Below are 26,579 nucleotides of genomic sequence, written 5' to 3'. Positions count from 1 at the left end.
CATCTACAACAGTGCGTAGCTTACCTGAATGGTTCTAGGATTTACTGAAATTCTCAAATGACCTTCTCCCAGTGGAACACTAATTAATAAAATGTCAACTGTTTTTTTAATCAGCTCGCAATGACCCTCAATTATTTTTTTTTATAGTGATGTTTGGTCATGTGTGACAAAGCAATTCTCAAACAGTCAATACAAATAGCTTCTTTTATTCTTAGCATCTTCCTAAAGATGGAAGAATAATAGAGACATTATTGCATTTGTGCAAACACACAAATCTCTGTGTCGACACGAGCAAACGATAACAGCCATGTCAACAACTCAATAGAGAGTTATTTGAATTGTTGGAAATTAGTGATTAACTATTGAACAAAATGCATGGTTAGTGTTGTCTCAGTAATGAATTAAGCATCTTCCAAATATGCCTGGATGATGACATCATCAGTACTTCAATAAGATTAGAGGGTTACAATTGGGTGGGAGGGGAGGGGTTGTGCTTGACTGATTACTAATCACAGTAGTGGTTCCCTCTCCAGAAGATTGCAGATACTCCATACAGTTCCACAATGACTTTTTTTAAAACAATAAATATTGAGCATATACTGGCAGGCATTTCAAGATTACACACTCAGAAGTCATGACACTGTTTTGTCCGATGAGTCACTGGGCGGCTGCATATCCTCCCGATGGATGAAGTCAAGAGGTTTGATCATGCCGTGCTGCGCTTTTCTGCAACATTGCCGTGTCACAATGAGTAAATGTCCAACAACGCTGTTGTAGCCAATAAAGCGACTGCTAAAACTTCTCTTCAGTACAAAAAGCCTCGATCATGCTGTTCTGTAACATATTGCGCAACAGCCAGGGCTTCATAAGGAGGCCTTTTGTGTCCGCTCGCTCGTATTCTATTTTGCACTACATTGCCACATTTGCCATGTTGCTGGAGATGTGCAGTTTTTTTGAATGGTCAAGAAGAGCTTGCTAAGGTGTTGATATCTTTGCCATGATATCATGTTTCAAGGGTTATGAAACACGACATCACACGCAAACACTATAAGCTGTATTAGCTGTGCAGTATTCGCTGCAAGGTCATCTGTACGTATAACGATGAACTCTGGATAACCCATTTGACACTGATCCCCTCTGTATGTCTCTTGCTACTCATTCAAAAAACTCAAACCTGACTTAAAGCCAAATAATGGCGAAGGAAGCCCTGCAAGGATATCGACCCGTAATAGGGAGCAATGTGCTCAAAGGAGCTCTGCCAGGCCAATTCATTAACAGTGTCATTTTGTTGAGTCTTTCTTTCCTGCTGACGTAGAAACTCCCAAAACAATTCCGTTCTGCTTCTTGCTCTCAGGAAAGAAAAAGCGACGCGTCAGAACACTATCTCATGAGGTCGTCTGAGGCCGCAGGACCTGGCTCAACTCCCAAAGTGTCTTTTGCAGAGGTCAGAATGTTCTCACTTGTCACAAATCTTACAAAAAAAGGAAAAGAAGGTATACATCAGAATGAACTTACGCTTGTGGCTCCAGACTAGCGAGGAAGCCATCGATGTGGCTACGCGGCATATCTGGGTCCAGGTTAGCTAGGTAGGTGCATAGCAATGAAAATATCTCAAAGGGGATCCTTGCAGCTCCCCCCTCCTCATCCTCAGTCAGGATCTCACAGGCGACCTTGAGGGAGGTCTTGAGAGACTTGGAAAAGACACAAACACAGCATGTTGGAATACGCACTAAAGCACCGGTAATACAGAGCTTGACTGCCCTCGTGTGGTCAAAGTGTTGAACAGCATTGACTTCATTATTTTTTCCAGCTCAACGAGCATTGTGCACATCATCCGCAAGAGTTTGCCATGCTTGAAATTTACTGTCACTCAGTGTGGATGTCATTGGAGGTCATTGCCCGTGAATGCCTTCCATGACTTTAAATGATGCTCCCTCCGTCTGCCCCCTTGCAGTAGTAGTAATAAATTCATTTAAATCACTCACGGCCTAGCTAAATATCCGTTTTACATCTCAAACAAAGTCATCATGCAAAAATCTTACATCTCCCAGAGCAGTGCAGCCCAGCGCAAAAAACTCCATGCAGCTGACGTCCATGCCAAAGTTGCCCAGGATCAACATGTTCTCCAGCTGCTCCATGGGCAGACATAAAGCTTGCCATTTGTCCTGCAACGTCGCTCTGTCGCATGTTTCTGCAGTGGACAGCTATACAGTGGATCAGAAACATTAAAAACAAAAAAAGAAATGCTGATATAATAACGACACCCTAAGAAAATGGGATGTTTTTTGCCGTCTTAAAAATGTGAAGACCAACACCTTTATCAGTGAAAATACCTGCTTGTGAAGCGTCTTTAGCAGACCTGGAGTCAGCATACCATCTTTGGCTTGGCTGTCAAAATTAAGCTCCAGCCTCTCCTTGACTGGCAGCGTCTCTCCTTTAGCCAATGCTTCAAAGTAGCTATAAAAAATGAGCATGTGATTAGTACAAGTATTACAATTTTGAGTCTCACATGAGCTCATATACATTTCAAATATTGTACCCATGGTTGCTTGTTGAGCTAAGTGGGCCTGTGTTCCTGTCATTAAGAAGAAGGTATATCTACAATTGGCAGGGGAGTTCCAGAGAGTTGGAGCTTGGGCGGCAATAGGCTCTTTCCCACACAGTACGGTAGATGGTTACTAATTTATTTGCACATTTTGTAGCCCAGAACACATTACATTCACTATGTGACTCATTTTAATTTCTGTGAACACGGCTAAGCTTCACTGGCCAGTAATAGACCAGAGGGGGTACACATATTCATTCAATTATTCCTGGTAGGTCTTACATTTATGAAGGAGAAGCCAGACGTGCAGTGACAAATAAGCTCGTGGGATCCAATTAAAGCCAATCAATGCAAATAGAATAGACGCACAGGTCAAAGGGGGCACAGTGATGCTGCATACAGGCACACAGAGCATCTAAAAAATAAATAATAATAACTCACGCTGCAGACCACACAAGAAGGTCTTTGGGCTGAGTTCGGATGGCTGCTTTCGTGAAGTTCTTAAGGACTTCAGGCAATCCCGTCGGGATTTTGATTTGCTGGGAACAGAACATGGTCTCTGGAGGAGGCATGGCTGCAAACACAAACGGAGTCAAATGAGCGACGACCAATTATTTGATGATTGAAATTGGTAGCAGTGGCATCAGGTAAGTATACACGCAGGCAGGCAGGCATGCAGGTGAACATCTCGTTACGTAACGCAATACTTTGCATCAATATTACGAGCACCTTGATTAGCAATACTTCGTCGGTGATGTCATGTAAACGTCTACTTATTTGGATTAACCCTGATGATTGATAAGAAGCAGTCGGTTTAACAAAATTAAGCCGTCGACGACTTTTAAAAGGAATTCGTTGAGTGAAGTAAGATGCCTACAAGTAGCATTTTAAAGACCACGAGTTTGGCTCTGGAAATAAAAAGACGGAGCACTTTGAAGAATAAACTAGGTACTTCGGGATTAAGCACTCAGACAAGGATTTTTTTTCTTCTTCTAAATACAGGAGATGATATTACCTGGACTATTGATGAGCGGGAAATGTTGACAACAAAATGTTTGTAAATCCTTGAATCGTTGAACGCGTTTTGGCTAGCCAAGCCAAGTCTTCATTTGCAGCAGCATGGTTGCCAAGCGACGGGCCACGCCGTCCGCTTTCTCAAAGGAGACGCTGTTTGGCTTCCGTTCGACACAATGTCGCCCCCTGCCGGTATGGAGAGTACTACATCTTGCAAATACAAATCTCCCACTTAGTGTAAAATGCACTCATTTAAACAGTACAAGAGGGGGGGGAAAAAAAACATTTATATCAAAATAAAAAAAGGGGCTATTATATTGCAGTTAGTTTTTGTTTGTATAAATACGTTAAGCTTATTGCTGTATTTCTAAGTGAAGAAAGGTTAACCATGATAAACTTAATTCTGTTCTTGCAAACATTTGTTGAAGTATAATGCCACATCAGGCAAAACATCGTATACGAATGTTTATTATCAAATGACTTTTTGAAAATAGTCATACAGATTAGTGATTTAAAAATAAAACTACAACAACCAGTAATAATGGATTTTGACATTGACCTCCAAAAAAATCCTCAACAAAGAAATTCATTTTCACAGGACAAAAAGTATAAGACAAAAGTTTATCATAATTGCACAGTGCATCTCAAGATTTTAATTATTTTGGGATACACAGCACATCTTGCGTAACTGAAATCATTTGGTAATATAGTCAAATAAATTCCTTATCTTCATTTAAGTTTCATAGTTATTTTTTTTCTTTTAGTCAAATTAGGCTTTTTTTTTTTAATCCAGGTAAAAAAAAAAGCTTCATTTGTCTGACTAAGAAAGAAAATCAACTACTAAACAAATTGGTAAGCCTAAGGCAAAGGAAAGAAATGATCAAGATTCACTCACTATCGGGATACTTTGCATTTTTTATCTCTAGATATAAAAATAAAAGTATGCCTAGCTGGACTCTTAATTGCCCAACTATTAAACCTAGCTCAATTCTCTGGACGGAACTTTGGCCAAAGTCGAACCTTCCCAAAAGCGATGCGGCATGTTCATGTTTAACATTTCATTGTCGATTTCATGACTAAAATGATTTTGGTCCTAGGTCATAAATGACACTTTATAATGATGTGGTTATTGTTCTTAAATGGTGATTTCTAATGTGTGGCACATATGGTACCAAGCAGACCCACCCAACAGAAGACCATAGTTAAAATATAGAATGGAATGGAAGGGAAAGAGGCAGTGGAGAATAGAACAGGAAATCCAAGAGCAATTTCCAGTGCTAAAACATCCCTAAAGTTTGTCCAGTGCTTGTATGATTTTTGGGAAATAGTCTAAAAAAAAAAGCTACAAATCCAAATCACAAGCTTCTTTAAGTCTTCTATCTTTTGCCCCGTTTATTACCAGCGGGGGGCTTCTTGAGTTGTAGCAGAGGCGCCCCGGTACCGAAGCCGGCAGCAGGCGGGTTGGACACCCCAAAGGTCAGTCCAGCCGAGGGGTTGATGCCAGGGTTGCTGAAATTAAAGCCTGAGGTGTTGGTACCACCAAAACCTGGAAAAGGCAAACAGAAAATGGAAAGAATTAGGGGGAAGAAAAAAAAAAGTTTGTGATTTCACATTGTACCCTGCCTGCAGAGTCAAGACACCCGGTCGGTGCTGAATCCAGAAAAGCAGCCCGAGAGCATAAACAAGCTTCCTCCATTGTGGGGTAGGTTAACAACAACATAGGCTATGTGAGTAGATCAGGTATTCTAACAATCATTTTAGAAAGTCTATTAAGATCATTTACCAGTATCAAAAATGACATTCCTATAAATCAGTCTGAATAATTGCTGGATAGCAACCCAACTACATCCTCCTAAAAAATACTGACACACAGCATGTCTTCATCATGCCAACCAATCATGCATGGGGAGTTCCATTCCACATGTACCTGCACTCAGACTGCCTCCTGTGGGCTTAGTGGTGGTGGCGAAGGCAAAAGAAGAACCCCCTGTCCCCACCCCACCAAATCCTGGCCCTGCACCAAAACCTGTAGGAGAGTAAGACAATGGCAGTCAGTCAGACGCCCGAGCACAGCTTAGACTTGGTGAGCCTGCACAAGATAGCTAGAGAGCTAGCATGGTCTGTACTGGAAACGCATACAGCATGGCAAAGCAAAGAGAACCTATCTGGTGTGCGTTCAGACCACTTTGCATTTCAGGTCAAGTAGTTTTTTTTTTTTTTTGCATGAATCCAAAACTGCCATAACACAAGAGCAGCAGCTTACTGGTGGTTTGAACGCACATATGCCTTACACCAAGACGGAAGTGGCAAGCCAAGCTCAGATTCAACACTCACTGCTACCTCACACAGTCACTATCAAACTTGGAGGAGTAAAAATTAAAAGAAAAACTTAGGCAATACCTCCCAAAGTGGTCGAGCCCAAACTAGTGCCCACTGCTGTGGCAAAGGGGTTGCCAAACCCTCCTCCCAAAGGTGCCTGGTTCCCTGTGGCACACGAAGACATTCTTTACTCTTTTTAAAGCTTTCTTTGACAGAGCATCTTCCCCAACTTACAGACTGATAATACAAAAACTCAAATTTGCCACAAATCAACAATCCTCTTATTTTTCTCATTTTAAAAAAGTCGATTTTGAAGGTACACAGTTTTGCTAGTACACAGTGGAACCTCCAAAGTTGACTAACATCAGTTGAGAAAGTACCATCTTTTTTAGAATATGAGAAATTTAAAATCCTATATTTTTCAGAAAAATCTAATAATTGCTATAGAATAAAAATGACCTTTTGAAAATGTCCTGCATGCATGTAATAGACGGTAAATGAATGTGTTTAGCAAGGCTCTTAAGCTCCCAGCAAATTAATTTGAATGTAACTGAAACACAAGTGTACAGCTCATATACTAAGAAAGTGTTATCCTACTGTGATGGCATCATGTGGGAAAAAAAAAAAAGATTTTACACAACTCAAAATATGATTTCTGGAGCACACTAAACTATGGAAGTTCCACTGCAGTTAAAATATGTTTAAAAAATAAAATCAACAGTAAGGCTACTTTAGTTGACTGTGTGAAAACATGTGGCTAGTTCTTTCACTCCAAAACTTGTCTTTGTTTCTCTCATAAATTTGCTTCAGCTGAAAATAAACACGGACAACCATTTCTTTGTTTAAAAAAAAAATGTTTTATTGTCAATTAAATATGCAGGTCAATTTACAGAAACAAACAAGTTTAGAACAATCGGTAGTAGTAGGTTACTAACTGCTACTGCTACTAACTGCATTTGACAAGTTTCCAAAGAGTCAAGATTTCAGAGTGAATGAACCAGCTTCTGTTAAAAAAAAGCATCACACACTGTTATTGAATATAGTTTAAAAGGCACACCATATCATATATTAAATATACTATTTCAACAGGCATTGGTTATATAGGTTTAAATACAAGTCAAAGCATTGAAGCGCGAGATAAGACACAAGGATTTGGCATTTCAGGGCTGCCAGTCACTGTAAACTTCTAAAAAAACATGAGTCAGTGATAAGTTAGAGTGGAAGTCGTTGTAGGTTTTCAAACCAGCAATACTTGAAACCGCTCTCCATCAGTGTTGCTTATCTCGCGAGTAATTCATGCACATTCGTTTGTCTTCAGATGTGTCAAGAACTCAACAGTCCTTGTCAATTAACTCAAACCTCTAAGAAGCCATATTGAGAAGAAAGGTAGTTTATAAAAAGAATAAAATCATAGAATAGGAACAGTCTGAAAGCCAAAGAGACAGATGTACTGTACTCGAATTAGCGCTGACTGACTTCAAGTACCAAACAGTGTTAACACTAATGCAACCAGTGTAGATGTCAAGCTAAGTACGGCGGTGGAAGACATGTTAAAAAGATTCCAATGTATGATTTAAAAAAAAAAAAAAAAAAAAGTGTGGTCAGGACACAGCTTAAACAATTTTGTGCCCGAACGCCTCCAAATGCCAACTATCTGTACTTAGTCATAATAACATTAATTACAAGCTTCAAAAAATGGTTTGTGATGACTGCCTAATGATCCTGCAATCAAGTATTTCTATTTAAAATGAATTCAAATATGACTCAAAATGAAATTTCAGCAGTTCACAACCACGACTTCTCTTGATTTCTAAGTCACCGTTGAACACAATTTCGCTTGTAGTCCTGAGTCATTTGGCACATTTGACTTTGACGCATAATAGCACAAATGTAAAGATCGCTTTGAGCCAGCACCATGTAGCATCACAGTTTCAACAATTGTTTTGTCCATGACGCCATCTCTCATCATGTAAACAGAAGTCAATAAATACTGAAAGAAAGTCTATTAAATGATGACAACTCACGTTGCATTCCAGAAAATATTGCTTTTAGTTCGTACTGGCAAATGTATGGATTACCACTTCAGAGATGAAAAATACCTGACATCACAACAATGATGTCACATCACACACCGAACGAGTCAGTTCATCAAAGCGAGAGCAGGCCTGGCACTTCTTCAGGACCCAAAAAAAGGTGGGTGAAACACTCAAATCTATCAATATTGGTACGTCGACACAATTCTCAATCTTTTTCAGCTCTATACACCACAATCATGTCCCAATATTATATGACTACAACTCAACTTCCACACAAACACTAGATGTGTATCAGTGTCAGTACAACCCAAAAATAGGTAAAAATATCAGCTCATTGCCATTATAAATATATTTTTTTTATCCACGTAAATACCAGCTCATTGCTATTGTCGACCAGGTCGGCTGCCAACATTTGACTGCCTTTTTAGGTTGGTAGAGTGTTCGACTCCCAACTTGAAGGTTGTGGATACAATCCTCACCCCTGGTAACCATGTCGAATGTCCTTGAGCAAGACACTGAACTCTAATTTGTGGCGCCTGGCAGTGCCTTGCATGGCAGCAGCCTCCCACTGGTGGAATATCTTAATTTTGTTGAATAAAGGCATTCTTCTTCAAGTGTGAAATGTTCTATTCCCGCAAAATAAAATAAATACATAAAGCTCGTGCAATGAAATTGTGACTGGATGAGCCCTATTCCCGGAAAGGGCCCACCTACTGAGTCGGACATTCATGGCGTACAAGCAGGGACCATGAATTATTGAAATAGCGAAATACTGAAAGACATTTTATTTAGTCGTGCCTATCCCTTTTACAGAATGCAGCATGGCGGTAATACCCAAGCTCCAATATTTCACATGAGCAATGCGGAGCTTTACAGTTTGGTTGTGGTTCGACCAGAATAATTTCCACTGGAATATGGAAGCTTTGGCTACAAAGATGTGAAAACTACAACCAGGTTTCTTCAAGTGTCGGACCGATGGGGGAAAAAAATAAAATACTGCCACTGCCTCCACAGTGCAATATTGCTCTCGAATCTGCACCTTGATTACTGATTCTTCACAAGAAAGACAAACAAATGTCCACTAGTGTGCCCTGATGTCACAGTAAACAAGCTAAAAGTCACTTATGAAGTTGTGCTATGAAGTGCTCAGCTGGTGGAACAATGATATCATAAATACTGTATGAGATTAGTATTGGATTATTTCTGTGCAGATTTCACCAAATATTTGACAAAATACTGGTATGTACAACCAGTAAAACGTGTATGCTAGCCAGTTTGACTGGTTTGAATATATCACGAACCATGATATTGTTTTAGGTACTTAGTGGAAAATGGAATGACTGCTGTGTGATGCTAACAGACCTTGTGTATTTTATACCACGTAATAATAGATAAGTGTTTTTTTGTTGTTTGTTTTTTTAAGAGATGCCTATTACTGGCCGGACCCTGTACAACACAAGAGGCATGCTTCAGAACCACCGTATTTTTTTACGGCATTATTTAGAAAATAGATCCTACGTTTTCCTACTAGAAACAACCGAGAACTTTATTAAAATCAGTCTTGTGGTGGTCATTAACAGACTAAAAGGGAAAATGAAACTAAAACAGCTGCCACGCTGAAGTTTGCATCCTTCGTCACTCACCGTTAGTCCAAAAGTCAAACTAGTCATGGAAAATAAAAATACTGATTGGGTGGGCTCAATTAAAGCATAGAATAAAGTGGAGCAATACAATTCTTGGCCATGAGTGTGACATTCCAATTATTTTGGCTCAGTCGGGGTAACGAAGGTTTCCACTTAAACTGGTCTTGTACCGTAAGGCGAGTTAGATAAATCAATCCAGCCCATAAAGTGAGGCATCAGAGATGTGACGGTAAGGCATAAAACTATTTGCAATTAAGGAGAGACATTTTTCCCTTTTCTCTACGGATTTCCTTCAAGAATACAAGCAAGAACTTTCCCCTCCTTTTTACACCAATAAAACTTGATACTCATGAAAACTGGTGTCGTTTCAAACTCGACGAGAACATTCTAAAACTTGTAGGCAGTCAGACCTGTAGTTGGCTGCTGTTGCTGGGTCAGTGTGGCTGCCATGGCCACCGCTGCAGCATTTGGCACACTTGAGAATGGGGGCGGACCGGTGGTAACGCGTGGCGTGCTCTGCCACTTCCTGTTGGACGCCCGCTTGGACTCAAAGACGTCAGTTGAGTCCTCTAAAAAGGCCCGGCGGTAGGTGAGGTACTGGTGCTTTAAGATCTAAAACATAGGACCAAAGAAAAACAGCCATATGATATGATGCACAACAATAAAATACAGCTCTCTCTAGTGGTATGCGGGGAAAATAAAATCGTTTTATGAATTTTACGGTCAAACGGCATGTTAGCAGTGGCTTAAGTACAGTTCAGATGTATTTACTTGGGTGTTTCTCAAATATATTAGGTTACCCCCTGCTTGCCGCAGGAAAAATGTGAGCTGCATGAAAGACTTAAGGGTCAAACAGTCATTCCATAGAGTTTGTGCTGACCTTTACGTTCTCATGTACAGACTGAAGCTGGGCGGCCTGGGCAACAAACGTCTGATACAACTTCTGCAGGGCCATGGTCAGGTCTGGGAAGAGGATTTTTCAAAGAAAAGTGTTCAGCGAATATAATAATGACAGCCGATAGACAGTGTTAACAGCTCTGACCCTGAGGGGTGATGTGAAAACCACTACTCTGTGTGGTCAGGTGATTTTCCAGCTCTTCGATCTGCTGTCTGTATTGCTGCAGTTGCACCTCAAACTGCTCCACCAGACAACGGAAATAACTAAACAAAAAGTTTTATTTTCTCCATGAATGACTTGATGAAATGAACTCAGGAAGTTGTGAAAAGCCACTTACTCTGAAGGAGCTGTGTTTTCATGCTGAAGTCCAGGAGGCGTCTTTTGTGTATGAAGTGCAATGTCCGCATTCTTCAGCTCCTTAATTGAGTGAATAGAAGATTTTAAATCATTCGAGGTGGAGGATTGTCATTTGAAATACATTTACAGAAAGATCATTTTAGGGTTGTATTGGTTTATAAGGACGAGGTGTAAAGGTTGCGTCTGTAGCTACCGTACCTGTGCAGTCTCCAGCTTTAGCTTGTCAATTGCAAGAGCCTGGCGCTGCAGCCCACTGGCACTGACAGAGAGAAGTTGCCTGAGGGTCTTGATGTCATCCTGGACTTTGGCTATTGCCTTAGACGACATCCTGCTGATGTCCTCCTGGACCTGTTTCTGTTCTTTGACAAACTTTCTGGGGGAAAAATAAGGAAACACAGATTTAGACTGAATGAAGGCAACAATTGTCACAAAATAATGTAAAAAAAATAAGGATTTAAAAAGGCACTTTTAATTCATACTTACTGGAAATTCTCAACATCTTGACAAATGACCGGATGCAGGTTCTCATCCTTTAAAGCTTTACTGTCCCTTAGAGGAGGAGAAAGATCATTGAGTATTTGCGGCGTACGGTATGTACACGGATGTGCATGACTTACTGGGCATTGGCTCCAGATGAGGCGTCACTCTTCTCAGAGGAGGCACTGAAGTCAACCCCGCCCAAGCCAATACTGGGAGCAGGGGCTGCCGTGGCTGCTGTTGAAGTGCCTAATAAAGAACCTAATGTTAAGCCCCCTCCTCCAAGAGCGGTCTGACCCAAACCTGCAATATACAGAGAACAGACGGGCTGATGGATCATTCTGAATCATATAATGTTTTGTTTGCTAACCTGTAGCCAGGGTGCTGGCAAAGAGACTGGCACCCAGTGAAGGAACTGTTGCGACAGCTGCCGCGCTTGTCGTGCTGCCGAGGCCGAGCCCGAAGCCCGTCACCCCGGGCTGCTGTGGTGCCGTTGATGTCAAGACAGAGCCAAATGATAAACCCGTGGCAGTGGGGACAGACGTGGCGCTTGTGGTAGCAGCAGTGAGGGAGAACGGCGCAGCTGAGCCAGTGGGTTTGTTGAAGGCTAGGCTGAAGCCACTTGAGGCTGTTGTAGGAGCTGCAGCCCCTGGACACAGGCAAGAATTATAACTTATAATATCCTGTCTTAACTCGCAGTGTTTTAACGTGTGGATACAAGACTTGAACTGCTGCCTGCACAAGTGAAACAGCTTATATTCTAATTCTATCATCCTTGACCATTTTGCTAACAAACCAGACACCTGGAGACTGTTTTAAATTATACATAAGACATCTGCTTTAAAACACATGCTCACCTAATGTTAGTCCAGCAGTGGGAGCAGCACCTGAAATAAAATATAAATAAATCGGGTAACATTTTAATTGAAGAAATTACAGAGGTGCAAATGGATGGAGATCAATAAGTAAGTAACCCACACAACTAAGAAAGAAGGTTGCAGTGGTGTAACTTACCTGCAGCAGGCGTGTTAAATGAAAACCCTCCAGAAGGTTTCTGACCAAAGAGACTTCCTCCTAGACCAAGTGATGGGGTGCCGGTGGTGGTAGTGGCTTGGGTGGCACCCAATGCATTACCAAACGAGAAGCCACCAGTACTAGCCGGAGGTGCACTGAGAAAAATGGGAGTGAGACAAGTTCTTCAGTTGTATCTGACGAATCATCACAGGTTTGACTGACAGAGGTTTACGTTACCAGGACAGACTCTAATATTAGTTGAAATTTAAGTCAGACGACAATGACGCCCAATGACGACCCACTCGTAAAAATATTTTGTGAAATGGCCCATTGATATTTCATGTTAAGGTAGCTCAAACTAGTGCGGGCGAATGTTGCCTACTTACGCTAGCTTGTTAGCATGCGTTTCAATTACCTGGTTGCTGCTCCGAATGAAAACCCCCCTCCAGTGTTGGTGGAACCGAGCGTTCCCGTCCCGAAGTTAAATCCAGACATCGTGGTATGAGCATTAAAGACCTTCAAGGGCAACTCTGTACTTTAACCACATTAGCAGAGCAGCAGCAGCAGCAGGCAACGCAGCATCGCCGATAGCCTGCAAGTTAGCTTCGCAGAAATCCCCGCGTGTGGGCCACAGCAGTTCTATTTTAGCGTAGAATTGTTTTCTTTTAAAGACACCATCGTTTTTAAACAGCTTCAAATTAGTCCGGTTGATTTTCACTGTGTGTCTCAGCCAAGAGTATCCCGTTTAACGATAAAAAATGACAAAGACCTCAGGATAAACCCACGCATGGCGTGGAATTTCCTATTCCCCGCCTGCTACCAACAAAATGTCATTGCATTTTGGGTAAAAATGTAGTCGACTACATTACCCAGCATGACGTTCTTCTACTCACGTGACGTGTGGTCCAGGCTTGCCATACAGCTGTCGGAAGCGTAAGAGTCAAATTTCACAATAAAGTTAAACCACATATGTAGTGACAAAGTACAAATCACATTCCTGTCATATTTGACCTATAGTGTAATATAGAATTATTACCGTAATATTTAATTTGATTAAGTTGTTTATTTTATTTTAAACTTGGTTGACAGTTAGATTTAGCTCTTCTTTTGAAAAGCCATACACCTTTGGCATAGGCGTGACTACCGATCGCTTTACGCGGATGCCAGAGTCAAGTAATTGACAATAAACATACTGAATGCACCCGACATCGTACTCTTTGATTGTGTGACACAATTTAAATACGATTTGATCAATGATAGAATCATATGTGGAAGGCGTTGCGTGAACTCTGAAGTCGCTGACAGCTGTTACGACCCGGAGACATGGAGCACATCCGAACCCCGAAGGTAGCTAACATTTTCTAGCTAAATGCAGTAAGACAGTGGCTCGGCCTCACATCGAGGGTGATCGTTGAAAACAAGATTTGTTCTGTTTCATTTCATATACTGCACCCGCAATGCGTGTGATATGATCGTGTATCCATGCAAGTGTCGCTAGCTTGCTCGGGACGTGACCAGCATCTGTTTTGTTTCACCTTGCACCACTTCATTTGTACTCTTTAAACTGTCACACCCTCACGATATTGATCCACTTAAAAAAAAAAAAAGAAAGCTGTCAATGCAAACCGAATTCGTAATTGCATTGCATGAGAAAGCAATGTTCCTGCATCCCTTATATGAATCTTCGTGTGTTCTCTGAGTGTAATAAGTGTGAGGAATAATATTGCTCTTTTTGTGACATTAGAAAGACACCACCCTCTAAAAAAGCACTGGCACAAAATTGGATTGTCAAAGTCAGTCACCACAGGCTAAATCGCTTAAAGAAGATCAGGCTGAATGCTACAGATTGTAAAGAGACCATTAAGCGTCTTTGGGTTTTTGAAAAGCGCTCTCCAAATTTAATGAATTATTATTATTATGAAGGGGCGCTGTTCATGGTTTTAAAACATGCATGATTGCAAAAGATGTGAAAAGACCTGCTAGCTATAATTATTTCTAATTACAACCCCTATATTCAAGTATGTCACTTGCATCAGTTAAACAATTAGCATAATTGTTTCAAGGAAAATAATTGACACCATTACCGCCCAAAACTTACATGCGTAGCTACTGACTTCCTGTATTGAGCATAGTTGCTCTCATCACTGTTGAGACAAGGACAGGAAAAAGGAAACGGAGGAAGAATGTCTGAGTCACTAAGAATTGCTGCAATGATAAATCATCAATTTCGACTGTTTGCAGCAATGGCAGACAAAAATACCAACGACCTTGTGGCCACAGAAATCAGCTTGGTTGAAAGAATAGCATGGCTGTGTGTGCACTTTTCTGGAGACATGAGCGTAAAACCTGTTTATGTAGATCTAACTCGGGAATCACAACTGCTTCGCTGTGTAAAAAAATGTGACATGAGTGAATATTTAACTCATTCCTGCATGAACTGATCTGCATGATGACATACGGACAGAAGTTGCATTGCAGATGGAGTTTGTATTGTGTGTCCTCAGTTAGCATTTAGTTGTGTTAGCGGATGGTGAGCACCAGGTGGTCAGGATTAACTAGCGCTCCGGCTGGCATCATGCTGCACAAACACTCTCTTAAAGGGTTTTTCTTCAAGGTGTCAACCTAAATCCTCACCCCACAAAATCGCTTCCAAATGACGTCCTTGCATAGGTACGTATGTCCTGATTATTTTTGGCATGTTTGTGCCCGTGCATGCTTGTAGGTGGAGCAGGTGCGCCTGTTGGACCGCTTCAGCAACAAATCCACTAACGGCACACTGTACCTCACAGCGACGCATCTCATCTTCGTGGAGAGCAGCTCCAACAACTCAACGTCTGCCGGACAAGAGGTTTGGGTGAGTGGATCGTGATGGTTTGGATTTCAAATGCATCCCTATCATTTCATATCATACCTTAATAATCATCCTCAAAGAGGAAAGTCAGAAAGTTGTAAAATAAACCTACAGCCGTCATTTTGTTTACCTTACACAATATGTTTATCGACATCCACTCTTCTCTGCAGATTTTGCATCACCATATCGCATCCGTGGAGAAGCTCTCACTCACCACCTCAGGCTGTCCACTGGTCATTCAGTGTCGTAACTTCAGAGTGGTTCACTTTGTGCTGCAGCGAGAACGCGACTGCCATGATGTTTACAGCTCACTTTTGCGCCTTCTGCGACCTGGTGGGTTTCACTCGAAGACACGAACTTTATATCTTGTAGGTGTCTGTGTTGACAATTTCCTTCCTTGTTTGCAGAGTCGTACGAGGAGCTCTACGCGTTCTCCTACAATCCCAAGCAGAATGACCAACAGCGTGAGGAAGGGTGGCAGCTCATTGATTTAGGAGCAGAGTTTGAGAGGATGGGTGTTCCCTGCGACCAATGGCAACTCACGGACGTCAACAGAGACTACAAGGTCCATGATGTTCTGGTTCTGTAAAACGTGACAAAAAATACACTGGGGCAACTATTTTTGTTATAAACAATAGCCAAGTACCTTTATATGTGGTTTGAACAGTAGGGAATACACCATTAAATGTGTTATGCATTTAGTCCAGAAGGAGGCGCTAAAGCTTCAGCAGTACCCCTAAAATGGAGCATCCCAGTTCAAAAGGAGATAAAAAGCCCCTCTTCCATGTTATGTAATAATTTAAGAATGTTTGCATGCCTTTCTTCTCAGATTTGTGAGACTTATCCACGTGACCTGTACGTCCCCATCACGGCCAGTAAGCCCATTATTGTGGGCAGTTCCAAGTTCAGGAGCAAAGGACGCTTCCCAGTGCTTACTTATTTCTATCAAGAGAAGAAGGTACGTGAACTTGATTTGTGTAATGTTTCATGAATTAATGTTGCAATATCGTTGTCGTGTGTCCATCATGGCAGGCGGCAGTGTGCCGATGCAGCCAGCCTCTCTCTGGCTTCAGTGCACGCTGTTTAGAAGACGAGAGCATGCTACAGGCCATCAGCAAGGCTAACCACAATAGCCGATTTGTTTACGTCATGGACACACGGCCAAAAGTAAGACCAAACCTGATTACTACGAGTAGTTTATGCGCCGCTGCCTTTTTAATCTCACCACTATCTTGCAGCTGAACGCGCTCGCCAACCGAGCGGCGGGCAAAGGCTACGAGAATGAGGACAACTACTCCAACATTCGCTTCCAGTTTGTGGGCATCGAGAACATCCACGTGATGAGGACCAGTCTGCAAAAGCTGCTTGAAGGTCCAACACCGCCGCTGCTTTAAATAGCATCTGGTTGCAGATATTGAACTTGAGCGATCTGATTTGTTTGTGACCCTCAGTGATTGGAGCTCGCTCCCTCTCCATGAGTGACTACCTGGTAGGACTGGAGAGCTGCGGCTGGTTGAGGCATATCAAGGCTGTTGTGGACGCAGCAATCTTCCTCGCAAAAGTAAATGTCAAGACTTATGTGTATTGTGACTTAAATAAGATTTGTAAATGAAAATGTGAGGCATTAACCATTGACTTGGGCTACTATATCTATCTTTTATTTTTGTTATTGGTTTCATTTCACCAACTGCTGGAAAGGGTGGAGCACTTCTCATAAAGCACAGTGTGTATCGTATGTATCCCTTCCAGGCAGTGACCCGGGAAGGAGCCAGCGTGTTGGTTCATTGTTCGGACGGGTGGGACCGAACAGCGCAGGTCTGCTCCCTGGGAGCTCTGCTCATGGACCCCTACTACCGCACCATCAAGGGTTTCATGGTACCTTTGACGTTCTTGGATGTTCTCGATTCCTGCTTGCCACTGTCTCACCTTGTTTGGTCGTTTTAGGTGCTGATCGAGAAAGACTGGATCTCATTTGGTCACAAGTTTGCAGATAGGTAAGTTGTCAACTTTTTAAGTTTGTACAGACAATTCAATTGTGTAAAGGGCAAATTACTTTCCTTAAACTGAGTAGCATTTTTGATCACGAATGAATAGTTACTGTCATGTAAACTGCAACTTTTAGGTGTGACCAACTGGATGGAGACCCAAAGGAAGTGTCTCCTATCTTCACTCAGTTCCTGGAGTGTGTCTGGCAGCTATCTGAGCAGTTCCCTCAGGTGCGTGTCTGTGTGCCACATGCAAGGCGCTTTTACTGTTATATTTTATCTCGAGTTCTTTTACTCTAGGCATTCGAATTCAGCGAGTGGTTCCTGCTGCAGATCCACGAGCACGTTCACTCATGTCAGTATGGAAACTTCCTCGGCAACAACCAGAGGCAGAGAGAAGACCTTCAGTGAGTCTACATGTTAGAATTTCTCATTCATGCCATACACTGACATGGGGCCTACGTAATAGTACGCAGAGTATTAAAAAAAGGAAAAATCAAAACACCTCGAAAACCCTCTGACCATTACACTGGCAAATTCAATATATGTGGTTAGCCTCCTAAAATGTTGTGGTGTTAATATTGATCTTGTGTTTTTGCGTCCCAGGCTAAGAGAGCGGACTCATTCGTTGTGGGCGCATCTGATGAGCGAAAAACAGAACTACTTGAATCCGTTCTACAGCCCCGCATATGCTGAAACGCAGCCTGTGCTGGAGCCCTCCACATTGCCCTACCATTTCAAGTTGGTACCCACTTTTGTGCACTTTTTTTCCGGTTACCAGCAGTTGATATCGTCTCTGTGTGTAAGGTTTTGGAGAAACATGTACCACCAGTTTGATCGCTCCATGCACCCACGGCAGTCCATCCTGAAGACCATTCTAACTGGGAGAGAGAACAGTCGCAAAGCGGAGAGCAAGCTCCAAGCACTGGAGAGTGTAAGTGAACACACACGAGTACTGCTTGAATGAAAGTGATTGCAGCTATGACACCAAACTCAACTCAAGACAAGAAATGATGACTTTTGTCCCCAGAAACCTAAAATGTACCACCGTTGTAACACTTGGGGATCCAGAATAATTTTGTCATCCCCTTCTTCTGCATGTAGAGGCTCCACCAGCTCGGTGTGACGCCAGTCGTGACCGCCAACCACCCAGCGGCCCCTCCCACCAGGGATCATCGCTCGCTTGACAAACCCCTCCCACCGCGCCCGGACTCCCTCATCTTGGGGGCGCCCATGAATCACAAGGAGGCCCGTCGGCAGCAGGAGGAAGACGAGCACGAGGAGGTCGGCGAGGAGGCCACCGAGAGCACAGAAATCGAGCGGACAGTAGAGGGCAGCAGCGGCTCCGAGAGCCGCAAGCAGAGCTACGGCGAGCTGGAAGGGACGTACAATAGCGATGTGGCCAAAGAGGAGCCGGCTATTGTGAGTCTGGAGTTTGGAGTGGCACGCATGACCTGCTGAGAAACGGGGATATTGTGAGGAAAGGACAGGCGCATCATAACAATTTACTGAAAAAGTGTGGAAAAGCTCTTGTTCTTCACGTGATTATGTGCTGATTACAAAATGGTCCTCAATGGGCCATGTTCTATATGTCTGTATAGTCTAAAGCTCTATGGAAAGCCTCATTATCATGTCATAGCTTACAATTGTAGAAATGCATTTGCTTTTCTTTTTTTTAAATGAATGTTGGGATGCACTATCGAAAAATAAATGAGAAATAATTCATCCACGATAAAATTAGTTTTGCGTTTCATTGTGTGTGACTGCATACTTGATTTACAAAAAATCTGGTTGGATGCATGGACATGCGTGCTGTCCTGAGATTTGATGACGAATGTCACATTAACCAGATTAGGACAGTAATCCTTTTTTTTTTTTTTTTATACATATATGTAATAGGCAATCCCCACAGAGGGCTCGCAGCCAGTCTAATCTTAGATCAAACTGGAAGTAACACCAAACCAGAAATTTTGGCCGTGCTCGTTATTCCATTCGCTTCCTGGTGGCTGAGGATAAGCCAACCCTGGCTCGAGGACCTTGAAGCGCTTCAGCTGTAAACAGTTGCCACCATTGATCATTTGATCCTATTTCACATCTCACATTGATCAGATAAGCAGACTGACTAATGCACATTGATCCTAAAATCCTATTGGTTCACGTCAACCATTCTGATCATCAAGTATTTTATAAAACAAGTAGTTAAATTGAAAGAACATTCGAGGATGAAATCATCATTTTCCTCATCGCAGTGGAATTTTCTTTTGTGACGCCGGTTGACGACCAAGTTATTTTAATTCAAAATAAATTGATGTAAAATTCAAATGCTACATGCTCACACTGGCACCATCATAGACTGTTCAAAAATAACTTTAAGTACCTTGTATTTCTATTTTATTCACATTTTTGTGAGTTTCTAGCTTAATAGACATTTCTTGAGCCTAAGAATTGCAGCATACAGATTTGCCACCTGATTGGATTTACTTCCTCAATCAGATTACAAATGGCAAAAGCTGAAAGATGTCCGGATAAACACGCTTGGCATGCGTGCAGCCATCTTCCATGCAAATTAGAGTAGTCATGGTTTATTTGTGAAGTGCTTCCCAATGGTGCTCAGGGTAGCTGAGCACAGCACAACACAGTACATTTCACTCTGCCTCTAAATACTTAATTGAATAAGTGCTTGCAGAAATGAACATCTTTCAAAGCTCCACTGAAAAACATGCACACAACTCTCAATGACCTTGGGAGATATGTCGCAACAACAACACTGGGTCCTGAGTAGAATCCTTTGTTTGGCCATGCTATCACTCATCAATCAATCAGCCATCTGCTGCTCAGCACTGAGCTGACCCGCTAGCATGGCCGAGGGGCTTTCTGCACAAGTAAACATTGCATCTACCTGAGAAGCAGCACTCGACTGGGCAGTCGCCAGTGTGAGGAGGTGATGACGCCTCACGGGTGAAAGCCATGCGCTTCCTCGCCTCACCCAGGGGAAGCCCTTTGGAAAATGTGTTTGTGTGTCGCCCCGCCCGGGGGTGCATGAATGCAGACATTGTTTGATAGCAGTGGGCTGGAAGAGGAGCGCCTGCGGTGCCCATAGTGACTGAGGAGAAGCAGGGGTGGGAGAAGGATGCTTGTAATTGGGTCGGTGGATCGGGGAGATTCATGGGGGGTTGGGTGGAATCACCAGGAAAAAGCGCACCCACAGTAGATCAGGCCTGAATGGAGAACACTGGGTGACAAAAGAATAGCTCGAAATCAAATCATGAATCAATCAGATGTTGGATTCAACTCCATAGCCCCCCCTAATTATTCTTCCCACAAAACATTTTGGACAATTCTAAGCTTACAACTTTATAAGAACCATCTCGGGAAAGAGATTTTATATTCTGAATGCACAACGCAAGGTAAATAAAAGCTGGAATGAATTAGATGTGTTGATGAGTCAATGCTCGCCGATACTTGCCTCTGTGGGTCCATATGGTCGACAGTTCAGGACCATATGGTCAATAATAACTGCTTTAACGGTATAAGTGCTAAGTCTGAGCTCTTTCTCTGACCCCAACAGTGTTGAAAAATGTCTCTAAATCTATATCCCGGCTTAAGCCTGCTCATATTGTTGATCAGCAGCCTGGCGGGTGCCTTGGCCTCCTGATTCAGGCTTTTTGGCATGGGAGTATTTTGTTTATCCCCCATAGGCAATGGTTGTTTTTTTTTTGCAAAAATGACATACACTTGAATATACTATAACTTGCGAACAGTAAATTATATATTTTAATCAAATAATCAAGTTGTGAAATTAGTTGAATGTAATATTTTTATGTCAGTATTGTGGTTACTATTTTAAAACTATGGAAGTGTATTCACTGGATCGACCCCAATATTTTTTTTGAATATGTTTTATGGAATATTTTTTATTCTGTTTATTCTTTTTTTCAGTTGAATGCAATACACTCCTGCAAAAATATATTTTTTTCGGGAAGGTGTAACTTAAATGTATTCATTCGATATGTTTGTGCACACGCATTGAGAGAATCTGCAGCAGTGACAGAAACAATGATGGAAGGGTGTGAAAACTAATGTCTTGTTTTGGGGGGCAATAGTGCATTGGTGACTGGGAAGGTGGTGGGGGGAGGACAGACTCCGGCGCCCTGCCAACGTTGACGAAAGCTGCTTAGCCCACCCTGTTGCCATGGATACAGTGAGGAGCAGCACCGAGAGTGAGGGAGTGAGAAAGAGGGAGAGAGAGAAAAGCTGCAGGCACGCAGGCAGGCAGGCAGGCAGGCAGGCAGGCAGGCAGGCAGGCAGGCAGGCAGGCGATAAAGACAGCCAGAGTGGGAGTGAACGAGCTGTTGGAAGCAGCGTGGAGAGAGAGAGAGAGAGAGAGACAGAGAGAGGGAGAGTGGATGCGCATCCAGAGAAAGCCCAAAGGGAGAAGGAAAGTGCTAGTGGGAGCCCGCAGAGTGGGAAGCCATAAAGCTACACAATGGAAGTGCAGACGGAGTGTGCGGACCCCACCGCGGCCCCTCCGTGTGACCCCCAGCCGCCTACCGGGAAGATCAACAAAGCTGCCTTCAAGCTCTTCGCAAAGCGACGTACCGGCTCCGGAATGGCCAGCTTCTTCTCCTTCAGGAACAAAGGGGCCACGCTGAACGGGACCAGCGGCCATTCGGACACTGGGAATTCTGTGAATGGGAACGGTTCAATGTCATCGGGCGAGATGGTGAGAAGCAAAACACACGATGGGCTCATCGGGTCCAGCATTAATGCTGATGTACAGAGAGGGGAGGGCTTGTCTACGCTAGAAACAGGAACTGTCAGGTCTCTCAGTAAATCTTTAAGTTTCTTTTCTCTACTGCGACGTGGGAGTCTTAGGTCAAATGAGAACAGTGCGGGGCTGGTGCGAAGAGGGAGGGGCTTGAAAGGCTTTTTCACTAGCATCCGCTGGCGACGTAAGGACAAAACAAGCGAAGGCGATGGGGACGAGTCGGAACCCCAGAAGGAGAAGGATGCGGATGCTGCGGCCACTGAAACGGCCCAGGATATCTCTCTCATCCTTGAACCGACACCGAGTGGCAAGACAGAGGCAGAATGTAACCTCCAAGCCGTCGAGGCTCACAGTAAGAGTGTTTCCTTGACAGCCACACAGTGCGTGGCCATGCCAGGCCCATCTGCTGAGCCAGATTCCCCCTCTCCTTACACACCCAACGACTCCCCTTTGCACCCTGCCACCAGCAAAGCCAAAGCCTCAGTCTCCAGCCTCACCCCCTCACTCGCCACACCCCCTTTGGAGTGTTGCAGCACCGCCGACCCTCCTTCGGAACCCTCGGTGGACCGTCTGTGTTCTCTTCTCTTCAATGACGTCACATCGCTGAAGAGCTTTGATTCACTCACGGGCTGTGGGGATATTATTGCCGATGCGGAAGAGGAGATGGCTGGCAATGGGGGAAGTGGGACGAGTAGTAGCAGCAGTGGCGGTGGCGGGGTAGGAGGAGGCGGATCAGGTGTTGGGAGACCGCTTGGAGTCACCTGCCCCCCGACTCGTGGATCCCCATCAAAAGTCCCTCTTTCTTCCGCGCAATCTGTATTCGCCGCATCTCCTGGTCCGGCTTCACTTCCTGCTCGCGCCCGGGTGCCCCCCACACCTCAACCACCCGCAGTGGGCAGTGGGGTGGTGGCTTATATGGGTGGCGGGGAGGAAATGGCCAGTCCGGAGGGAGTGGACGATGCTGACATGCAGGGGCTTTGGCATATGCTGCCTTCGACTGGTGACAACTCCCCTGCTTTGCCCCGATCACTCCAACCCGCCTGCACCACTCCCACCTCCACCTACCCCCTTCGTACCCTCACCTCCGCCAGCTGCCAACAATCTTCAACCAATATATGTGCAGATCGTAAGACGCTACAGGTCAAATCTTTGGGCCTCAGTAAGATTCCAGTGGGCGGTGGAGTAGGAAGTCGAGCGGCCAAACCCCTCCTACCTCACGGTCGTCATCCGGCATCACCTGGAGACAAAGAACCGCTCAGCGACGAAGGCTACTGGGAAACACCCTCCGCAACACCCACGGCGACACCTGAGGAAAGTGGGCGGCGGCACCAAATGTCACGTGACAGTTGCTCTGGGGACCGCCTGTATGATTTCTACAATGACCCGGAGGGGCCGGAGGGCGATGACGACCAAAACAGTTCGTCCTCCTTGTCCACAGAATATAAACTCAGCCCTCCTTCCTCCTCGTCCTCTTCTTCGTTCCGCTCAATGAAAGGCAGCGCCAGCCTTCCCCGGGAATCCAAGATCCCAGTCAGCGCCAGACAAACGCCGCCGCCTCAGTCCGTGAGCCAATCAGCACTCTCGTCTGTTCTGGAGGCAGAATTGTCGCCGCCAAAGACCCAAGCACTTCCTCGCACCAGAATCCCCGTATCCAAGGTACCCGTGCGTCGTCCCGGAAACAAACCGGGCCCCACAAGCAGAGCCTCGAAGAAGTAGTTGCTATTGGGGACTTGAGAGGCTGACTCCTGTGCTGTTTTTTTTTTTTTTTTTTTTTACAGAGCCAAATGTTTTCCTTAGCCAAGAAAAATGTTGCCCTGTGCAGTTTTGAATCTTAAAAGCTCCCCGTCCCAAAAGGTTACAATTGAATAACTTTTTTTTTTTTACCCTGAGAAAAGTCGCAAGGAGACTCCAAAAAAAAAATCCAGATTGTCTTTTAGCACTCACTGGAACTTGGAAGCTTGACCCTTGACAATCCATGAACTCTGAAAAGTTCATCTCTCAACTACCTGCAAAAAAAAAAAGGCCTAGCTGCATGTTGGAGGATTTCAAAGCTCCAATTCATGACTACATACTGCAAAAATAAGCTGCTTTTATAGTCTTTTATGAAGTTACAAATTGAAATGAATTTCCTCTTGATATGACCCTTGAACTATCCCACTTTAGAGCCAAAGTATCTTTCCTTAAATAGTTTGAAACAGACTGGAATGTCTTTTTTTAAGATGAAAGTTTTGCATCCTGATTAAACATTTGCATGTAAAACAACAATAATATAGCACAGATTTCAAAGCTTCTCTATTTGTGGAGCACAGAACGTCACACTTTGACACTTTGCATGCAAAGACTTCAATGATGGAGCGTTCCAGCTGGACTTTTGCATCGTAACTTTCCCGATTGCAGCATGGGGAAGTTCGGACACAAATGTTTTACTGTATGTTTTTGGAAATGTGCTTCAATATGGAAATCTTGATGCATTGACACAAACATTACTCTTTGTCTGCATTCAGGGCTGCACATGCAAAGGTCAGGGACCACACACACTTGCACAAACACACAGCAAAATCTGTTATTGCAACTCCACCTGACGGCTTTCTACAAACGTGCAAAAACAACATATCTGTATGACGTGCTTTTTTTCTTTTTAACAGCTTTTTTTTTTTTTTTATATCCTTACTCTCCTACTGCACGGATTCAAACTGTGACAGCTCCTGTTTTCTAATCTGTTCATTTCCATCTAACAAACTGTAGTGGGACTAACTTCTTCCAGAATATGCCTGCCTCCGACTCCCAAAAATGCAACAATGAAATTCCATCAGGGTTTCAAATAAAGATTTACCTAACCATTCCTATTATTGGACTGAAATGTTGAAAAGCCATTGGTGAAAAAGTACATTGTAAAAAATGAGGGGCTATTTCAGGTGTGTATGAAAAGTGAATGTAGCTTGACATTTTTGTAGATCATGGATTAGTAGCTATATATTTTTGTGTGTGTCAGCAGGATTTTATAGGAACAAAGCAAATGACTGTATAGTTTCTAATTCCCCCCTCGCCCATCCGCAAACGTGCTTCAAACATGAAGAGCCCCCCCAAGTGTATTTTAATAGTGACACAATGTGATCAGGTATTTTCTTCACCCTCGATTAAAGAGAGGGACTTTTATATGCAAAGCCATTTTAGACTGTGTACATTTTCTCTGCTTCGAAAACACACTTGTGATTATTGATTCATGGCAGGGCTTTTGGATTCACATATCATTTACTTGGCTGATGGTAAAAAGTAACCTGAGTCCAGCGCGAGCATTTTCTTGCTAGGTACAAAGAGGTTTAGTATGCAAGCATTTTTCTTCTCATGTATGTGTGACTGTTTTTAGGAGAGGGTTGGGTGTTTTTTTTTTTTTATATTTAAAATGAAGTTAAATATTTCTACTCAAATGAGGCAAAATATTCAATTTCTCTCCATGAACGCCACATCAAATGTATCTTTACAATTTTGTTCTGGTTTCATGTTATTCTTCTCACTCTGATGATCACCCGAGACACTCTTTCCACTATATACCGTATGTGAAATATGCTATGGGCTGTTTTTCTGCCTTCTTTCATTATCATTGTCCATTTGTGCAATCATCTGACACAATGAAAAGCACATTTCAATTTTCCCTTTTATTTTGCTTGAGCACCTGTTAGCCAACAGTGTGAAATCTGACCATTTTCCATATTTAATGAATAAATGTGTTTGTTCTAAAGCGTGGCTTCCCTCTGCTCTGTGAAATCAATGTTAATATCAGGCTCTCATTGTTTACCGTCATGGCAAATCCCTCGCACCATTTGTTCACTTCCCCAAGTGTCGTTGTTGTGATGGCATCACACTTCCTGCTCGGTCTTCCAAACATTCGGTTAACAATGCTTTTTATTGAGCACTCCAACTGATTGACACACATATTCCACATGAGACTCATAAATAATAATCAAACGGTGGGTGCTATTGTTAAAATTGTTGTTATGGTCTAGGTAGGACAGGAATTGGTGCAGTGCAAATCCCTTTTGAATGGTGCAGCAATCCCCAACACTCCGCCTCCCTCCCTCCCTCCTTCCCGGTTTTGGCACACAGAGGTTTATGTAAAAAGCTTATATAAGTCCATAAGACTGACTTGTAGAAGGCCCATCAAAGCTAAAGTGATGCTGACAGATGCGTGAGGCATACTTGCACATCCTGGACTGCTTCCTCTTTTGTTGTGGGTTAGGGTCAGGCCCCAAACTCTTTAGGACTAACACATAAACATGTGTTGGTCAAATGTAGCAATGTCAGATAAACAAAAAACATGGGCAACTGCATCTCTGCAAGAGGTGACATTTTCACTTGACATTTATTTTCTTTTTAATGGCTGAGTCAAACCTTTCCAGCACTTTTGGATGAACATGATCATTCTCATGTTTATTTTTTCAAACAGTGATGCTACCATTACCAGTAGTTATAGAATCGTTTCTAATTATTGCTGTTCTATCGAAGATATGTTTTAAAGATTTGAATTACAATGAAAAACATCTTGATACAGGGATGCTGTCATGTAAATGGGCCACACAATGTGAATAATGCTGGAGGCTGCTTTGATATTTAAAACAATATATGAATATATGTTGGGGTGTCTATCTCTGTGCCCAATTTCAAAACTCCAAAT

The 26,579-nt window shown here is 43.1% G+C and overlaps 4 protein-coding genes across 8 annotated transcripts; 2 read left to right on the top strand and 2 right to left on the bottom strand.

Annotated features, from left to right (window-relative positions):
• Nucleotides 1–12: 12 nt before the first annotated feature.
• ropn1l (rhophilin associated tail protein 1-like) lies at nucleotides 13–3,743 on the bottom strand. The gene is made up of 6 exons (XM_037279388.1): nucleotides 3,561–3,743; nucleotides 2,987–3,119; nucleotides 2,334–2,457; nucleotides 2,043–2,204; nucleotides 1,516–1,691; nucleotides 13–726 (listed from the first exon to the last, which is right to left on the bottom strand). Exons 2-6 carry the CDS (start codon nucleotides 3,115–3,117, stop codon nucleotides 633–635), a joined length of 687 nt encoding a protein of 228 aa, XP_037135283.1. The 5' UTR covers nucleotides 3,118–3,119; nucleotides 3,561–3,743; the 3' UTR covers nucleotides 13–632.
• A 633-nt stretch (nucleotides 3,744–4,376) lies between these two features.
• Nucleotides 4,377–13,144, bottom strand: nup58 (nucleoporin 58). Of its 5 annotated transcripts, XM_037279382.1 has the most exons (14): nucleotides 12,719–13,144; nucleotides 12,304–12,458; nucleotides 12,147–12,176; nucleotides 11,660–11,938; nucleotides 11,430–11,592; nucleotides 11,296–11,361; nucleotides 11,011–11,185; nucleotides 10,793–10,872; nucleotides 10,600–10,718; nucleotides 10,438–10,520; nucleotides 9,968–10,169; nucleotides 5,960–6,043; nucleotides 5,487–5,585; nucleotides 4,377–5,105 (listed from the first exon to the last, which is right to left on the bottom strand). In XM_037279382.1, the coding sequence occupies exons 1-14, from the start codon at nucleotides 12,796–12,798 to the stop codon at nucleotides 4,936–4,938; spliced, it is 1,785 nt and encodes a 594-aa protein (XP_037135277.1). In that variant the 5' UTR covers nucleotides 12,799–13,144; the 3' UTR covers nucleotides 4,377–4,935. The 5 variants fall into 5 exon arrangements, with proteins under 5 accessions (XP_037135277.1, XP_037135280.1, XP_037135279.1 ...); XM_037279385.1 differs by lacking the exon at nucleotides 5,487–5,585; XM_037279384.1 differs by lacking the exon at nucleotides 5,960–6,043.
• Nucleotides 13,145–13,424: 280 nt separating this feature from the next.
• mtmr6 (myotubularin related protein 6) lies at nucleotides 13,425–18,876 on the top strand. Its single transcript, XM_037279381.1, has 15 exons — nucleotides 13,425–13,650; nucleotides 15,026–15,157; nucleotides 15,325–15,487; nucleotides 15,562–15,719; nucleotides 15,984–16,112; nucleotides 16,187–16,321; nucleotides 16,393–16,525; nucleotides 16,606–16,715; nucleotides 16,904–17,029; nucleotides 17,099–17,148; nucleotides 17,277–17,370; nucleotides 17,440–17,546; nucleotides 17,746–17,880; nucleotides 17,947–18,073; nucleotides 18,244–18,876. Exons 1-15 carry the CDS (start codon nucleotides 13,627–13,629, stop codon nucleotides 18,598–18,600), a joined length of 1,980 nt encoding a protein of 659 aa, XP_037135276.1. The 5' UTR covers nucleotides 13,425–13,626; the 3' UTR covers nucleotides 18,601–18,876.
• A 2,581-nt stretch (nucleotides 18,877–21,457) lies between these two features.
• On the top strand, nucleotides 21,458–25,646 carry amer2 (APC membrane recruitment protein 2). The gene has a single exon (XM_037279927.1). The coding sequence runs from the start codon at nucleotides 21,626–21,628 to the stop codon at nucleotides 23,621–23,623; it is 1,998 nt and encodes a 665-aa protein (XP_037135822.1). The 5' UTR covers nucleotides 21,458–21,625; the 3' UTR covers nucleotides 23,624–25,646.
• The last annotated feature ends 933 nt before the right edge of the window (nucleotides 25,647–26,579 follow it).

This window comes from Syngnathus acus, chromosome 20 (assembly GCF_901709675.1).
Source record: "Syngnathus acus chromosome 20, fSynAcu1.2, whole genome shotgun sequence".
In the NCBI taxonomy this organism is placed as follows: domain Eukaryota; kingdom Metazoa; phylum Chordata; class Actinopteri; order Syngnathiformes; family Syngnathidae; genus Syngnathus; species Syngnathus acus.
The sequence above is the reverse complement of the archived record's forward strand: the minus strand, read 5'-3'. Positions and strand labels throughout refer to the sequence as shown.

Excerpts from the sequence above, each read along its gene's own strand:
- ropn1l (XM_037279388.1), bottom strand. The coding sequence starts at position 3,117 with ATGCCTCCTCCAGAGACCATGTTCTGTTCCCAGCAAATCAAAATCCCG. Across the intron at positions 2,205-2,333 it reads TAAAGACGCTTCACAAGCAG|CTGTCCACTGCAGAAACATG; the intron begins GTATTTTCACTG and ends TCCACTGTATAG. Across the intron at positions 1,692-2,042 it reads GCTGCACTGCTCTGGGAGAT|TCTCTCAAGACCTCCCTCAA; the intron begins GTAAGATTTTTG and ends GTCTTTTCCAAG.
- nup58 (XM_037279382.1), bottom strand. The coding sequence starts at position 12,798 with ATGTCTGGATTTAACTTCGGGACGGGAACGCTCGGTTCCACCAACACT. Across the intron at positions 11,593-11,659 it reads TGCCAGCACCCTGGCTACAG|GTTTGGGTCAGACCGCTCTT; the intron begins GTTAGCAAACAA and ends TGTATATTGCAG. Across the intron at positions 10,521-10,599 it reads TTTTCACATCACCCCTCAGG|ACCTGACCATGGCCCTGCAG; the intron begins GTCAGAGCTGTT and ends TCCTCTTCCCAG.
- mtmr6 (XM_037279381.1), top strand. The coding sequence starts at position 13,627 with ATGGAGCACATCCGAACCCCGAAG. Across the intron at positions 15,158-15,324 it reads CTGCCGGACAAGAGGTTTGG|ATTTTGCATCACCATATCGC; the intron begins GTGAGTGGATCG and ends TCTTCTCTGCAG. Across the intron at positions 16,716-16,903 it reads CAGCAATCTTCCTCGCAAAA|GCAGTGACCCGGGAAGGAGC; the intron begins GTAAATGTCAAG and ends TATCCCTTCCAG.
- amer2 (XM_037279927.1), top strand. The coding sequence starts at position 21,626 with ATGGAAGTGCAGACGGAGTGTGCGGACCCCACCGCGGCCCCTCCGTGT.